General features: G+C 39.7%; 1 protein-coding gene across 2 annotated transcripts in view; it reads right to left on the bottom strand.

Moving 5' to 3' along the window:
• Positions 1–239: 239 nt before the first annotated feature.
• ANKH (ANKH inorganic pyrophosphate transport regulator) overlaps positions 240–18,220 on the bottom strand; it is a 148,118-nt gene continuing 130,137 nt past the window's right edge. For both annotated transcript variants that reach the window (XM_007065026.4, XM_043540244.1), the window contains exons 10-13: positions 14,318–14,447; positions 13,155–13,278; positions 12,351–12,450; positions 240–9,957 (exon numbers count right to left, since the gene is read on the bottom strand). In XM_007065026.4, coding sequence (XP_007065088.3) covers positions 9,841–9,957; positions 12,351–12,450; positions 13,155–13,278; positions 14,318–14,447 — 471 coding nt within the window. In that variant the 3' untranslated portion in view covers positions 240–9,840. The remainder of the gene's footprint in view (positions 9,958–12,350; positions 12,451–13,154; positions 13,279–14,317; positions 14,448–18,220) is intronic.

Here is an 18,220-nt window from a genome sequence, read left to right as displayed (position 1 = left end):
TTTGTGAGGGTACACAACTGATCTTGAAAGCTTTTCTGAGGCCTGTGCAGTGCTTTAGGTGCTCATTGACTTCAAATTAGGTATTTGTATCTGGCAGGATCACACCTACCTGGAAAGCAACTGTAAGTGTCTGAGTTAACATCTCCAACGGAGAGGATATTTTACTTGCTTGACCCAAACAGGCACATTCTCTGACATCAGAGGAAGTAACAGATGAAGAAATTTAAAAAGAAGCGGAATGATAAGCAAATTGTTTGAACTTTACTCGAAGTAAAATTAGAGTATGAAAGCTATTTGACAATCTTGGAGCACAAATCCAAAAAAGAGGAAAGCATAGATCATTTCTTTAACAATGCAAAAACATACATCTATGTTAAATACATAAACAGCACTCAATTTTAATACAATATATACTTTATGCTGACTTTAACAGTCATTTAATAATCAAAGGCTGTACAAACTTATTTTTACCTTGATGGTTTTCTTTAAAGTAAACCACCAGAGTCAAAGCAAAACAAATAGTGTGTGTTTATTAAAAAACCAAACTGATAGCTACAGCATATGTACAGATTATAGAATCCAATGTTTTTTGTTTTAAAAGAAATCACCTGGATTTCTACAAATGTGACAAATGATGCATGAGGTAACTTTTTCAAACTTTAGGATCCCTGTACCATGTTTCCAAATGGTGCTCTGACTTGAAGTCTTTGGAAAATTGACTTGTTTAAGTAGTAACGGGTGGCCATTCTCTAAAAATACCACTTTGTACTTGGCATGCCAAGTACCTGGCTCTGAAAGACTTCTAGTGGTACCTGGTTTTGTCAGCTTTAGCCTTCTTTCTATCATGCAGAAGAATTGTAAAAATTGAGCTCTTTCCCTAGAGATATGTTAAGTGAATTGAACTGGGTCACATTCATAGTGTTGCATCCCCTAAAGTATGGCCAGCTGCCAGCCTTGCCTTTTCCCATTTTGTCACTCTGTTGCCAAAACCCCTGCTTTGCAAAGGTGCTCCAAGCACAGAAACTGTACAGGTGTCCCTACTCCTCTTCTGTGAGCAGGCATGTTCCGCATCATGCTTCAGTGAGAAGTTTATCGTAACATTCTTGGGGGGGCCACTACTGTTTTTAAAATATTTACTGTGATGAAGCTGCCATTAAGCTAAAAAGTCAATTTTTGCGAATTCAAAGGCACAATTAAAACACAAGAATGTTAGTGGTATAATATGCAAGTACCACTCATGAATCTCTCCTCAGAGTCCTCTGCCTCAGAGGGGTGTTGTATCGCCATTACTATTTTAGACAGCAGCAGCCCTTGACTTCACAAAATTTGGCCAAACCTGCCTTAAGCTCTTCACTGAAACTGATATTTGTTGTGAGTCATTTTCCACAGGGCACTTTTGTGGAACCGATCTTGATAGACCCTGTCAATACTTGTTCCCTGTTGTGAAATTAGAGTGACACTCTCCCTCCATGTCCATCTTTAGGTCTTGGCCCTCCCCGCCCCACTTCTTTTAAATTTCAATGTTAGGGCTAAGTAGGGGCTAGTGCATAAGGAATGGAGAGAGGACACGGGGTGGAATGTGCTTCCTTCTTTCTTGTCCAGAGCCAAAGAGGCAGCTGCAACTTCTGCCCTTGTGTTCCTGGCCCATAAAGCTTGTAGTTGTCTGTCTAGTGCCCCCAGTGAAATTAGACACCCTGAAAGGGAACAATAAGGGAGAGGGTCCTTCTGCACTGGCCTGGGGAGTATGGGCACATATATTCTGTACACTTTCAAAGGGTAGCATATCTCCTTCATGCCTTAGGAGCTCCTAGAAACATCCTGCCTAAGACTGAGACAGCAAGAATAAGAGCTTGGGAAGCTGTAAAAAAACCCCACAGAATTTAGAGTTTAATTTTAGCCCGACGTTGGGATTCTAGATACTGGGGCTGTGGGTGCTCCTCTGAGTGCTCTGCCAGAAACAGGAGCAATATGAGGGGCTGGACAGGCACAAGCCCAATTGCTAGACTGAGACATCTGTTTAAAAGAGGCAAGATTTTCCCTACATCCTCCACTGAGGACCTCTAATCAGACTGCAAGGGGAGGGTAAGGCCTGAAGCAGGCAGGGGAGAAGAAAGTTATAGCTCTTAAGCATTGTTCTACAGTGACTTCCTGCCCCAAGTCCTGCTTGAGGGGAGTTCCTAACCTTTTCAGCAGACAGATTCTGGGGAGTCCACCAGCCCAAACCACACAGACATCGGTCGTCGGCAGAGCATCAACAGGCCCCAGTCACCAAGCAGGAAATACCTTAGGTTGCAAATTCCTAGATTTGATCTCAAATTAAACACCAACAAGGAAACTGACAGATCAAAACTTTACTAACGTAGCCGTGGGGAAATAAAACACCACCCACCTCTTATGATTTCTTTACTCTTCCCAGTTTAAAAATAGAGGCTGGGGTCCTAGTCATCTTGTGCGTTTGCAATACAGTAATATACAATATATTGCAGCAAGCTTAGGTCAAGTCTGAGTTTAAGCAAAGTGCACTTTTGACTATATTACTTAAAAACAGTGACTAATTATATATATAAAAGCTCATTGATCTACACTAATATGTAATCAGATGCCACCTATAAAAAGGCATATGTATGATCACCTTTTTGATCTACCTGCAAATGAGGTGAACAAATGAGTAACTGCTAAGAAAATATTAAAATTATCAACGGTAGCCTCTCCATCATTTCACTACGGCTCAGGAAAACCCCCTCAATTCTTTAGCCTTACTCAGAAGCTCCACCATAATTACATTAGCACTTTAGTTCAGTGATAGTGATATGGTATCAATCTCTCTCTCATACGCACACATACACACCTCTAACCCCCACCCCACAGGATCATTCTAGTTTGAAGTGATAGTATTTCCAAAAGAACTGCCAATCTTTTCTTTCTTGTGCTTGCTGACTTGCGGGTAAAGTGGTTGTTATTCCAACTATAAAATAAGGTGCCTCCTAATATTTTTAGTTGTCTTTGGTACCTGATTTATTTCCCCCACCCTCCCACAAGTAGTGGCGTCTATATTGTGGCAGGGGAAAATTGAAAAGGGAAAAGAAAATGACAAGCATGCTTGTGAAAACAAGGTTTGCCCCCTGGTCTGTCTATACTACCCACCAGACAGTGATCGATCCAGCGGGGGGTCAATTTATCCTGTCTAGTCTAAATGCAATAAAGCAACCCCAGACTGCTCTCCCGTCGACTCCACCTGCACCTCTCACCCTGGTGGAGTACCGGAGTCAACGGGGGAGTGTCAGCAGTTGACTCACTGCAGTGAGTAGATTTAAGTACATCAACTTCAGCTACGTTATTCTCCCCGCCCCCCCAAAAAACCTGTAGACAAGGCCTAAGTGTGCTGTTATGCCCTGTGTCACAAGGGAACATTTTCAGAAATGTGCTTTTAAAAGTACTCTGGTGATGTAAAGTTTAACTTGTGGGGTAAACCAGGTATAGCACTGCTTTGCATCATTAGAACAGCAAAACACTGTCAGACCAAAGTAATGAATCTGGCCCAACACTTTGAAGATTAATATTCACTTTTCAAATCTCTCTCTCCCTGCACTTATTTCTTTGTTCTCTTTCCCAATGCAGCACATTAAAGTAAGTTCTTTTCTGGATCAATTTTTAGTTTAAACCTTTTAATCATTGCACTACTAGACATTAGTCACCACAAGGACTATATTTTCTTTCTTGGCTTAGGCTCTCTTTGTTTGATGGCTTTCCTTAACAGGAGCCTTCAAACTAGGGAAGGGAAGAAACTGAAGATGACAAGAAACAGAGAAATTGGTGAGACACTACTAATAAATATAAAAGACTGAGTTAAGCCAATAACTTACTCTGACAAGGTCTTGTATTGCTAAAGAGGAGTATTTTCCCTGAAGGGTTTCACAGACTGTAACAGCATACAGAAAGCACTAGTATGTGTCTTTTACATTTTGCCCATGCATTTCTTGATGATTATGAAATGTTGAGCTTGATCACAGTGGAGACTGAAGATCATTCTTTAACTACAGAAGAGATACAACAGCCAGCAAAACTTCAGTTCACCCTGTACTACTCTGCCAACATACCTCTACTCTGATCACCACTGTAGAATGAGAGCACTCGTCAGGCATGGCCCACTGAGTCTCTGGCCTCTTTACTGAGAAGGTGCTAATTACTGCCAACTGGGATGATGGTTATAGTGACATGGGCGCCTAGTTACTGAGAAAACTGGACTCAGTGCTCCAAACTCATTTTTACACGGCTCACCCACAAACTATCAGACAGCTACATTCAATCACTGACCATCCATTCCCTCCCTCTTCCCTACAGTTCAGTTGTAGTTTAGACAGAAAGAACAATAGTGTTGTCACCTAGCGTATTTGTGTTTTCCCTGTGAGTGACAATAACTATGCCACAGTTGTGATGACTTCATGTATGACTGAATCATGTCACAGCTCCCAAAAGACACATATGAGCCTCTATTCCATATGGACAGGAGAAGAGTAAGACCCTAAAATATTGGTATTGTACCACATCTACAGTGATGGGTAGTGGAAACTCTTGTCAATGGGGATTTGCAGAGGTGTGACATTATTTATTGATCTGTAGTTGTGGTGGTAACAGCATGATTTTAAAAACAAAGTAACATTTGTGGAAAATGGTAAAGACAACTGCCACTAGCATAGTGTGAGATGTGAAGCTAGGCTAATTTTGGGATGTGGGAAATGCCCATGATCCATTGCAGTAGAATAATCACTTAAAATCATTACAGTTTTTTGCCTTTTCCTTAATGAACATTAACATGGCATTCCCTAACCCATGTAAAGCTAACTCCTTGCAAAGGGGTAATTATGTAACACTCTTTACTTGCAAACTGTAAAGGCTTTAATGGCAACTGCTGTACTAGCATGATTCTGCCTGAGTAGCACTTTGCAGTGCTTCAGCCCTGTTCTCACCAAATGCTATCAATCCCCTTTAAAGAATATTTTCTCCCTGCTATTAAAACAAAAATTCCAATAAAAATCCCCAGTTCCCAGGACCAGCCAGTAGTTCTGTAGTCACTCTGAATACTGAAGTAGTAATGGTCCTGGCCAAGGTTTTCTTTCACTGAAGCGTCCCTCCTCTCTACTGCTCACAGAGCAAAAATGGCAACCCTCAGAAAACAGCTTGGGCCCCCTTTGAACCTTTGATTGGCTGTCCACCTCATGTAGTTCTCACTCTCACTGGATGCCCATAGAATGATTTTTCATTCCCCTTCAGCCTAGTAACATGGCAGGCTCTGTCTACAGGACTGGTTTCTCCGGCAGAAGGTCATTCAATATACTTATTTAGAACACTTCTTAAAAACTGCCTGAAAGTCCATCTAATATTAACACTATGGTGTTCATGGAGTTTATATATATATACACACTAACTTCACCCTGGTAACAAATGTAAATAATATAAAGGGGTTTGTGAGTTTCTGCCCATTGCTGATTAAACTGTAAATTAAACACTGATAATTAGGTTGACCAGATGTCCAGTTTTTAAAGGGACAGTCCCATTTTTTGGGACTTTTTTCTTATATAGATGCCTATTACCCCTCACCCCCTGTCCTGTTTTTTCAGTTGCTATCTGGTAACCCCACTGATCATCCACAGCTGTGTTTAATCTGTCACAAAACCCATAACTGGACACAGAACTGACCCTTTCATTTTATAATTCCCAAATCTCTGCAAACTGCCTTTAAATGAATAGAGAATTTTGTAGCCTACTGATAGCAGAGAGAATAGGTGACTGATTCTTGTCGACCAAATCAATGGCAAGGCCAGCCAATGATCCAATAGTACATTCTGGCCTCAACAGTGCTAGCCAGCTTAAATTGCCCCCCCCATCACCAATGACAGGACATTTCTAAGTACTGAATCACAAGTCTCTAACAAAGCAGAAATCAAAGCAATCTCACTACACTGTTTAAATAACAGAAACCACCCTTCAAAATGTTGGATTTTAATGAATAACCTTAAAAACAACCATTTCTTTTCATGCATCATGGCTTGCTATGCACTCCTAGTTTCATCAACCAGCTGCCTATTTTAGACCCCTTTTGTGTCAGTAAGATGCTGCCATGACTAAGCAGAAAATAATACTGAGGCAGACAGCAAGATCTGTTCCTCAAAGGAAAATATAAGACAGCAAAATAAATGAACTCAAGCTGAAAAGAAAACCCATAATCCTCTGTTATTCCCCCAGTCCTATGACCCTGTGTGTGGAGCTCTAGCTATCAAGCAGACAGCTTACTGATCTTTCCTTGCACATCTGTGCAAGAAAAGAGGAAGCTGAGCTGTTTACTGGGAACCACATGGTGCCCGGTCCCGCACTTGCCAGGAAACCTAGAGCCTTCTCCATCAAGCCCATTGTTCGGTAAGACTGAGAAAGCTGCTTCGGGCAGTAACAAATGTTCCTTCAGTATCAGAGAGTCTGTAAAGGAAGGGCTCAAACAAAGTAGTATAACCCTGTGTATATATTTAATATCCACACATCTCTAAAAATCATCGGTCATCAGCACTCATCTCGTTTTCAGTCATGTAATGCATGTTCACACTTGGTCTTACACGTGAGCTGCAGAATACAAATCAATTTTGTTCCTCTTGTATAATAGTATAATTTCCATAATTTAGTAATTTCCAACAAATATTAGTATCCCCCTGCAGGTTCACTCATGAAAATATTGTACCCTGGTTCTTTACAGTGTAACCTTCAAGGGGATAACTTAATGTTTGCCACAGTGATACTGTACTAATAATGAGATAACCATGCAAGGGGAATTCAGAAAAGTCCTTTTACAAAGGAAAAGGTATTGGGTAAAACTTTCAAAGGTGCCTAAATGATTTAAAGCACTACTGACTTTCAATGAGACTTTGGTGCCTAACGGACTTTTGAAAATTTTACCCATTAATGCCAAAAAGTGTGGCAGAAGTGTGTGTTTTTCATAAACCTCATGTAGGTGCACGTACAACTAATACATGTTCACTGCAGTACAGACTAGGAATCCCATTGTCTCATGAAGTTTAACTTAAACCATCTAGTGTCGAAACATGTCTGTCGCTGCAACAACGCAATTTAAGGAAATGCACAACACACTGGAAACGGGATTAAACAGAATCTGTTCCACTAGCCACAGCTAGGGCTATAAGAGAACATCTGAAATCTTGCTCAAACCCTGCTGTTCCTTGATCACGGATTATTTTTATAGATTCAATATACAAGGAGTATTAAACATTTATTCTCCACAAATTGAAATTTCATCTTAGTTGCTACACTAGCTTAACACTTCCAATTGTATCACCAAGAATTTGGCATTTGCCATATGCTAAAACTTCTAGCTAAACAGAAAGCTTCAGCATTTAAATATTAGATTTTTTTTTAATTTTTACTTTCTTGTTTTTGTAGAATTTTAAACAACATAAATATTTAACGCTCACAAATATTCAAAAACACTGCTGCTTAAATTTCTAGTTATGTACCAGAAGAAACATTACAATAAAATATTTTCTGAGCTTAGCTCTGCTTTTGCCAGAAAAACTGCATGTTGAGAATTTGAACACAGCTGTACTAGAGAAAGCAAAATTATGGCAATAGAGAAGACCTTGAACTGGTCACTATGGTCTACATCAATCTATATACAGGGTATATACACATGGCTGTGTGAGTCTGTACTCATGAATTTTTGTGCGTGCACAGTATTCATCCTGCACAAAGTTGATTTGTCCGAGTTTATTTCTTCTACTGTAAGGAATAGTGGGAAAAACCTCCGGATAGCACTGAAACCATATGGATTTCATTTCACCCATCCTGTGGCACTGTTTTCAATAGCAATGGACTGATTTTTGCAACTCATTCAAAATTTCATTTTTTATCTTAATACAATTGTATATATAACAAACAGTACAAACTTTGGAAATAAGATGCAATGGTCACTGATACAATACGTTTCACTACTGGTATAACCAATACATGAGCAAACATTGTATTGTATCAGAGACATTTTTAAGGAACTTGGAAAAATAGGAAGTGTACTGTAGCCTAAAATAAATTACACAATATACAATATATATATTTATACACATGTATGTATATATACACATATTGATAGAACGTTTAAAATAAGTTTTTAGAGTTGATCAGTTCTTTGAAGTGTAAGGACTACCTGGTAAGTAATCTAGAAACTGAATTTGTCCATAATTAAATAATAATTCACTTCTAAAACTTACAAAAATATACTTTACTAAATAAGATTTAAAATTCATAATTTAAGGATGCATCATATAGGATGAAATTCATTGTAATACACATCACTCATGTGAAGGCCCTCTGTGCTATTTAAGCCCCACTTAAACCTAACAGTGCCTATCTTGTTCACACTGTACAACACTTACTCATGTGGTGAGCAGTTCCCATTCCCGTGGAACGATTCTCACAAGGGCTACTCAGTGTGAGCAAGAATTGTAGAATTGGATCCCTAACATAGGACTTCAGCGTCCTGGCAGGCACTCAAACTTCTCCCATACTGATTTTGATTTACTTTTATAGGGAAACAGGTTAAAGCAATATCCCTATATATTTAATAGGGCTATATGTATTAAAGGACTATGCCATGGTGTACTTTAAGTTATATGTGTGTTTTTGAACACAGATTGTAGAAATAATTGTATAGCAAACTGTAGTGTAAAAACTAATTATACATAGAACTTATGTCAGACCAGTGGACCAGAACTTTGGTAAAGCTTTTCTTCTTCTTTTCTTCCCTTAGAAAAGAATCTTGGGTATGTCTACATTGCAATAAATCACCCACAACTGGCTGTGTCAGGTGACTGGGCTTGCAGGGGTTGGGCTGAGGGGCTACAAAATTGCAATCTAGACATTCCAGCTTGGGTTCCAGAGTCTGGGCCCCAGCCCCAACATCTACACTGAAATTTTATAGCCCCACAGTCCGAACCCCAGGAGCCCTAACACAGACCAACCCTGGGTGTTTTATTGCAGTGTAAACATACCCTTAGATGCAACTGCACCACTCTACCAACTGCTGCACCCTCTTCAGGAAAGGAGAACGGAAACTGGTCACAAGGAAACTATGTGTAGGACTTGGCACCAATGTTCTATAAAACTTCTTTCTTAAATGTGTAAAATTTTGGAAAAATCTTGCATCCCAGATAACTTCTTAATAAAGGCTAAATAGCATTCTTGTCCTGTATTTCTCGCATCCCTTTTATTATTTTTATGTACCATTTGCTCACTGGGGCTCATGCCTTCCTACCTTGTTTTGTAACAATATACAGCATAACACCAAATGACGAGTGAAAACAAACATAATGGCCCACCGTGGTACATTTGTTTAGATAGCAAAATCATTGTCAAGCGAGTAAAATAAAGCTGCATTTTCAAAGGTTGTTTTTTTAAAATTCTCAACAACAAAAAGGAAAAAAAAAGAAAGAGGGAAGAAAGGACGGCAGCAGAGTCAAGGGCACAGAGACACACAGCAGGGCTTTGGTTGACAAATGCAGATTGCCCAAAGAAGACGGATGCATATTGAGGAAAATGCCCTTTTGTGTGATGCAGCCATATCTTTTGTGTTTGCATGGAGCGAGAAAACAAAAACAAGCAAAAGCAAAGACCTTCCTTTAGGTCCCTCATTAGTGTGAGCATACTCAGTATGCTAGAGAATTTATCTGAAGCCTTTTAAATCAAGGCCTCTTTATTACAAAAATAAAAAAAAAAAAGGATGAGAGAAGAAAAGATGCTGAAGTGTCATTCTATGTGTCCCTGTAGAGAACAATCACGTCCTGTTTATTATTCATTCTCTTCTCTCATTTCTACGATGTCTGTCATTTCTTCTATCTGTGGCATGTCAGTCATTACTGAGTCTTCGCCTTCCGTAGCAGTCTCATTTTCGTTCCGCTTCTTTTTCTAAGTCGAAAAGAGGTTGTATTCATAAGCACATGACCATCTATATTGTTCATTGTGCATCAGCTCACTCCTACAAATGGCAGGCCTTATCAGAAGGAATGTGGTCTAATATTTAGAATGCAACATTCCTGGCTTCCACTCGTGGTATGCTACTGATTTGTCATGTTAATTTAAAAACTTCCTTTAACATCCCCAGGGGGTCCATTTTGTCCTCTGAAACACAGGTATTATTGTTGCCTCTGTCTCAGAGGGGTGTCGTGAGTCAAGTGCTTCAGGGTAACTGGAGGGAAAACACTACGTACAGAAAGTGAAAGGTGGGGTTCTAAATTCCAAAATGTCACAAGTCAGGAGCACTAGAGGTAAAAATAGTGACGTTCACTAGTACAGTAACATTCCTCTCAAAGACAGAAGGTGATATTCCTTTTCGGGAAGAGGGGGAAGGGGCATTTGACCAAGGCTCCACCACACATATATTTACATAGAGGAAAACTAAGGCACTAGGAAGTTAAGTCACTTGGCCCAAGCTCACAAAATCAATGGCACAGCTGGGAACAGAACCTAGAATTCCTGTGTCCTAGTTAGGAACACTTAGTTAGTATTGTCTATGAGAAAGTGACAAAAGCAAAGGCCAATTCCCTTGTAGAGTGTTTATCTGTTGACCCAAGCTCTCTGCTCACTACTGATAGGAGAAGCCACTGTCAGTATGAGGCAGGCCACTTGTGTTCCCAACATTCTGTTGTTGAGCACATGTGGCTTAATGTCTGTCTGTTGCATCTGAAGAAGTGGGTTTTTTACCCACAAAAGCTTATGCCCAAATAAATCTGTTAGTCTTTAAGGTGCTACCGGACTCCTTGTTGTTTTTGTGGATACAGACTAACACGGCTACCCCTCTGATACTTGTCTTTTCAAGACAGTCATATGATTCATGCAGGATGTTTTGGATGAGTAAAACCTAAGATGCCCTCAGCCCCAATACAAAACAAGTTGAAGCATCTGTTCCTTATTATCTGTTTCTCAGCAGGCTGCCCAGTCCTTATTGAAAACAGTTGTAAAACTCCCCTCCAAAACCCACTGATATCACTGATTCAGCTGAATCAGGCATATTAATAGAGCAAGATTACGAGGGCGGTGTACACAGAAAACTGGTTTGTGGCTTTCAAACATTTTATCTATATTTAATCTTTTAGCTGAAAATAAACTGACACGCAAAAGTCAGTTGGTTGTGCCATTACCACATTGGCCGGTGAAGAGATCATTTCAGATTCATTGGACTTGTAATAGTTATACCTGTCAGGCAAATGTGATCATCCAGTTGTTACCACTTCATTATACTACAAAAATAAAGTACTTCATCTGAAAATTGTGGAGGTCAAAAATACTGGAGGAGATGTGACAGTTATACCATGCACATCATACAAATATTAGTGTAAACAGAAATTTGTTGTGAAACTACACGCCAAGAATAGCTTGGGATAGAAGATTTTTCTTACTATTTTTAGTGAGCAAGGAAAAGATTAACTACAACAGAGAGACAAAGTTCTCTATTTACGCACGTGTAGAGTACAGCATGGGCTAAGGAAGTGTGAATTTCTCTGCTCTGCTGATGTGCCTCAACCTGTTCTTAACTTCTATCAATGAGCTTGTAGTTCAAAAGCTTTTAGGTAGGTTCTGATTTCATAATTGTTGATAAAAGCAAAAGTGGTAAAAACGTGGAGGGCTTTTTGATTTTTTGCCTGTAATGGAAAATTCTAAATTAAAAAAAAAGAAAAAAGCAGCAAGGATTCTTTTCTCTACACTCTCCCATCACAATTGTGTTTAGCTAATTAGATGATTGATGCTGTACTACTTCTAACTGGAGTTATGTATCAAATACCTTGTGCATACCCTGAAAACGTATCTGTAAGGGTTCAATCCTGCAGACACGCTTATGCATGTGAGAAACCATACTCACATGGGGAATCCCATTGGCCCTGATCCTGCAAACACTCCTCCTACCTATGCATAACTTTTTTCATGCGAGTCCTCACTGAAATCAATGGAACTAGTCATGTGAGTTAAGTTAAGCATAAGGATATGTAGGACTGAGGCCACTGAGAGATGCATGAATTCTCCACATGAGTAAAGTTTCTCACTTACTTAAAACTTTTGCAAATTCAAGCCTGTACTTTGAATGTGTGTGTGTGTGTGTGTGTTTGTGTCGGTGGAGGAGAAAACCCATCTCCATCCAGTTAAGTGAATATTTTATTCAGGATAAAAATAAAGCCAGCACTTTTTTGCCCACCTTCCACATGGCCTTTACTCAAAAATTGTGTTTTCTACACAACTTGTCACCTTACAGAAGTAGTTATCCATGTTTGTCCTGGTCACTGGATTCTACACAACCAGTTTCCTACCTGTTTCCGACAGACGTAGCAAGCTGCTATTGCAACCATGGTAGATTCTCCTACAAAACCAGCTAGAAGTGATCCTACTCCTAGGGTGGCTCCATGGACCCTGAGAATAACAAAAAAGAAAAGGTAGGATTTAAAAAAAAAAAAAATAGAAAATTAGACTTTCAGTAAAATATTGAACCAATGTATTTTAATGAACAATTTCTACACAAGGCATAATGGGGCAGGTATTTAATATTTTCTGGGGGAAAAAATCCAGGCACTGGTAGAGAGAATAACTGATATATTACAGTAACATTTGCTTCCTAAATAGTTTCATTTTTTACTATAATCTGTTATTGCCTGAAAACAAGAGGAGACCCATTGTGAATCAAATTCTGCCCCAAGACAAGCTAAATATAGAATTTAATTGAGAATGATAGCTCTGTTGTAGACAATAACAGTTTTTTTTTTAAAAAGAAGAAGTCTACAGAAAAAAGATACCATTCCCTATATACCTATTGCATAGATTTTTCAGAAAAGTAAGTAATTTCTGTGTAATTCTGATAAGTTTTCATAGCATCCCGTGGGTATTGGTTTCATCTCTCTTAACAGCTGTAGAATTTTCAACAAGGGCTAATAGTTACATGCCTAGATAGAGACAGGAGGTGGCTGGAACTTTGGAAGCGATCATTTACAGGATTTTGAAACTATTTTGGTTTTATTTTAGTCTCTGCCTTTGGTGGAGACACAAAGAGTTAAATAAGAGCAGCTATTAAGTGAAAGGAGAGTGACTCCATTAGATCTGTGGTGAGTGGAGTAACTTACCCTAAGTAAGGCAGCACAATGAGACTAGTGATGAGGACGATGATGCGCAACACTGAGCTGGGTGCCAGTACAAATGTCTTCTTCAGTGTCATGAGCCAGCCAGTCAAGTGTGCTCTAACTGTGACTGTCAGAAAAAAGGAAGAAAGAACAATCAAAATATGCAGCAGAAAATGAAGGAAGAGAGAATTTTTTCATGTTAATAATGATACAGACCTCCTTCGTAAAGTGCTTTTCAAGCTACTGGTGAAAAGCGCTAGTGAAGAGTGAGGTATTATTATAAATACTATTTATTTAGAGTTTAGCATAAAAAAATACAAACACCATGGCCTTGTTTACAGTTGCTTTGCCTACAGTGAAACTGCCTTAACTGCAAACTAGACTGGAAGTCCAGAATTGTTTTAGTGCTTTTAATTGTGCAAAAAGCAGTCTGAGGTACAGCAAACTTCCCTCGGTGTGAAACTGGCCTGCCAAAAACATTTCGCAAGAAGATAATTTGACTCCATTAAAATAAAAAACAAAAAAAAAAAAAAGTGTGTGTGACAATAATACAAATACATCTTAAACACCTCTTCAATATGGTAGGTGCATTCTCCTCATTAAAAATGCATAACCCCTTTTAAGGTCAGGAAGAAAGGGTACCTAGATGTGTCAAGTGGGGAACAGACTTCCTGAAACAGAACTTCACATTTGGAGACTATAATCCTTACAGAGCTGTGTTCTTAGATATATATTGATCCATACAAAGAATATCTAAGACTCTATACAATGTAGCAGTAACACATGTAGGTTATAATATTTACATCAGCATTTTAATATTTGAGGGAAATATTTTGGCTAGTAGTATAATAAACATCCATATAATATGAAGGAGAGCATTCCGTTTTATTGGTTGCATAGCAGTAGGACTTGTAGGCCCTGTTCAGTATCAAGGTGTGTTGATATTGTGTAGTTGTCCAAGATGTTGTACAAACACACAGTTAATTACAGTTGGGCAAAAACACACAGTGCACATTCTCAGGCACCTAGAACAGATATATGTCAGCTTTTAGTTTTCCCACTGAGTCCATTTAATAAATGTATGTATGCTAAATTTGTTTCTGTCTACTGACATTTATACCTTGGAGCTACATTCAGCCCTAGTGTCAACTGGTCTGTATTTTTACCTGGAACTGGGAAAAAGGAGAAGATGCGCAAAGGAATGACACACAGTTCTGCAAAGGCAAAATCGACTCCAATTATGTCAACTAAAATCTTCTCTGATGCATTCGGAGTCCAAAACATCAAAAAACAGAGCTGGAAAAGAGAACCACAAACAAAATTAGGAAGAGTTTGCATAGCAAAGCAAGGAGAAGGAGAGAGACAGGAGTCCAGCTACTAATCTACAGCCTTAACTGATCATGCAAGTATTTCCTGTATTAAATGGAGGAAAGTGATAGGTGCAGTACAATAATATTTGGCATTTCTACAGCATTCAAAGATCTGTAGTATCCACGGACCTCAGAGCAGGTTATAAACATTAATGAATTAAGCCTCATCCCTGTAAGACTGGCAAATATTATTGGTACAGATGGGTAAACTGAGATACAGGAAGGTTAAGTAATCTGCTCAAGATCACATGAAGAACTGATAACCCAGAACTTGCCAGTTCTGACTCCTAGCTACCTCCTTTAACTACTAGCCTACATTACTGCCTCTTCACATATAAGCCAAAGAAAGAAATAGTACACCAGGCAAATACCAAGATCCAGCAGGTTATGAATCAGTCATAAATTAATCATGGATGCACAGGAAAATTTAATACAATGTAACTTTACAATATTTGGATTCTAGAATTCCTGACTTCTTCACATGTAAAGGGCTAGCCAGATGCTAAACTAAGTAGAAATCGGGGAGAAAAGGTTGTGAGAAGTCTTCCAAGGAATCTTTCCCCTTACCACGAGTCAGAACAATCCCTGTACTTGGTGAAGTGCTGAACATTTACAGCTCCCACTGACTTCAAAACAAGTTGTGGGTGCTTAGTGGCTCTGAACACCCAAATGCTTTTACCACAAAGCATAAAGCAGAGTAACAAAAAGAAAATAGATTCAGATCTTGAAAACTTTCTGATCTTCCCTGAAATAAATCAAACGACAGCCTTGGAAAAGAAAACACTATCAGAAGTTCTTCCTGAAGACACTGAGGAATTATGTTCTTTTGTTTTGAGGACTGCGTTCATATAACCTCATATAACCCTCCTGATGGATACGATGTCAAGTGGCTCTTAAGTATGTGAATGCAGTAAATTCCTAGCTACCTCCTCCTTTAACTACAGGAGTTGGGGGTGGGTGGGGCTTAATTCATTAATGTTTATAACCTGTTGTGAAATCCCTGGATGCTACAGATCTTTAAAAGCTGTAGAAATGCCAAATATTATTGTACTGCACCTATCTCCTTCCTCCATTCCAAATACAACAGTAAAGAGTATAAAAATAGTGCATGTCTTCTGAGTTTGCCCACAAACACATACAGATGTACATGCACTCACAACAGTCACTTAGGAGTAGCGGAACAGTTGTATACACAGAGATGCTGCCATCAGTATAATGGTAGTAACCCCTAAGACAGCTCAAGAACCAAGAACCCCCAGCACATAGCATTCCTATAGTGTCTGTCTGCAGCTTGTTACATACATTAGGATGATCAAGCATGATTTAAGAACTTGAGTCTACAGTAGACAGAGCGCCAATGTTCAGAAGCACATAAACACAGATTTGAATAACTTAGATTTGAAATTGCCTCCAAGAAAGATTTAACTTTACTGCTGCTGATACCAGTACTTTAAAAGGTATAGAAATGTGTCTGCTTTTATCCTGTACAAAGCATCAACGCATGTTGGAAAGCTATGGTAGCCTGGCAGCCATAATGCCTCGTACGGTGAACTTGTCAGATATTATCATTTAAGAACTTTTATGGTTAGTCTGGATTTGAACGGAAAACGTTAAAGAAAATGCACCATGTTTTAAGAAGTGGTGTGGTGGCTCAATACATAATGCTCTTCCCTCTCAGCAAGCATTAAACCATTGCCCCAGCCCACTGGTGGGAACTCTGTGCAGTTAGTTGTTCCATCTTTGGGATGAGATACAAAACAAAAGTCCTTACTGGTGATATTTTAAAGATCTCAGGGCACTTTCTCCATACGTAGGGACAGCAGCCCTGATGTTCACACCATTGTTTAACTCTGGCGTGTTCCTCACACGTTGTAATTTAATTTGTTTTTGTTGTTAAAAATAAAGTTAGTTATTTTTCATCTTCCACAAGAAAATGGATGCTGAGAAAGAGTGATCATAAATAAAACAGACCATAACTAGAAGCCTTAAAGCATGCCAGTCTGTCAGACTGCAAGACAACAGAACTGAATTTACTTTTCAATAAATCAGAATCTGATGATGCCCTCAGTGTCTAATTGACTCTTTTTTAATCTATGGTGAGATTTCATGGCCCTTAGCAGTTCTCCAGTTATATGACCCACATGTTCTTACATATATTTGCAGTGAAACTCTGGCTCCATTGAAGTCAACCGTCAAACTCCCATTGACTTTTATGGGGCCAGTATTTCACCCTTGTTCTCTAGTTGCGTACCAGTGATTGTCTTTTCTAATTAACATGCAAACAGACACTCTTTTATTGACAACACCAAGTAAAAAGAGCCCTGCACAGATACAAAATTTACTTCCACAGATAGGATATAAATTTTGTATCCATGCAGGGCTCTACAAATAAGTCACTTTACCCTGTGCTACATGCAGAGGCACCTTCCTGACAGCTTAGAGGCGTGAACAAAACCACTTACTTCAGTCTGCTGATTAGCGTTATTTCTTCTTCTCGTGGACAGGAACTAAGGGTGGGATTAATTTAAGCAGCCTAAACCTCAGACTTAGGTGCCTAAATTTGGGATTTAGGCAGCTAAATTCAAGTTTTAGGCTCTACTGTGATTCACAAAACTCCTGCCAAACACTGTAAGCACCTAAACTCTGAGCCTAAATTTTCAGGGTAACAATTTCCTAGGTGCCTAAGTTTCTGCCTCTGAGCATGTGCATTGCTTCCTCACTCTAAAAGTCCAGAAGCTTGTCTCCCTCCCAGAGTAATCCACTAACCAGAGGAAGATAGGCAGGCAAACACTTATCTCACCTGTGGGACGTGATCCAGTAGGCATGCTTAGCGGCTGCCTACTGGATTGGGGCCCATTCACATCTTGGAGTGGGGTAGTAGCCTTATAACTTTTATACCAGTGGTTAGAGCACTCACCTGGGATGCAGGTTCAATTACCCACCTCTGCCTGAAGGGAAGAAAGGATTTGAACAGGGGACTCCACTCTGCCAAGAGAGTGCTCTAACCACTGACCTATGGGATATTCTGATATGCAGCTGCCTCAGTCTCTCCTGAGGAAGCACTTGCACTGTGGATAAGAGTCACTGGGTCAGAGAGAGCGAACGAGTCTGTAGCCTGGTGGTTAGGACACCCACCTGGGAGGTGGGAAACCCTGGGTCCGGTACCCCTGCTCCAAAGGCTCTCTAATTATTTATCCACAGTGGAACAGCTTCAACGGGAGAGACTGAGATAGAAGATCCCTGTTCAAATCTCCTTTTCCCCTCAGGCAGAGGGAGAAATTGAACCTACATGTCTTACATCCCAGGTGAATGCTCTTAACCACTGGGCTAAGAGTTATAAGATAGGCATCACCACCGATCTTCAGGCTGTTTTGTGTGGAGTGAGGCAGGTGTTTCATTCTCACAAGAAACAACTTAGGTGCCTAAGTCACCTGACTCCAGGAGAGGGTTCCCAGCTCTGCCTTCCTGCAGCCTGGACTTAGGCATTAAACTCTGTGAATTGGTGGGGTAGGACAAGCCTCTCTCATCAGCATCTCCCTCTGGCTAATTTAAGCAACTCCCCACCTAGCATTCTGGCTTTTGTGGATGGCATTCTAATGCACCTCTCCCCCCATTCACTGTAGATGGAGCTTAAGTGCCTAACTCAGGCTTTGAGGATCGCAGTGTTTCTGTGATTTTCTAGGTGCCTAAGAGCTGGGC

This window comes from Chelonia mydas, chromosome 2 (genome assembly GCF_015237465.2).
Source record: "Chelonia mydas isolate rCheMyd1 chromosome 2, rCheMyd1.pri.v2, whole genome shotgun sequence".
Lineage (NCBI taxonomy): Eukaryota > Metazoa > Chordata > Testudines > Cheloniidae > Chelonia > Chelonia mydas.
This window is presented reverse-complemented; position numbering and strand designations above follow the sequence as displayed.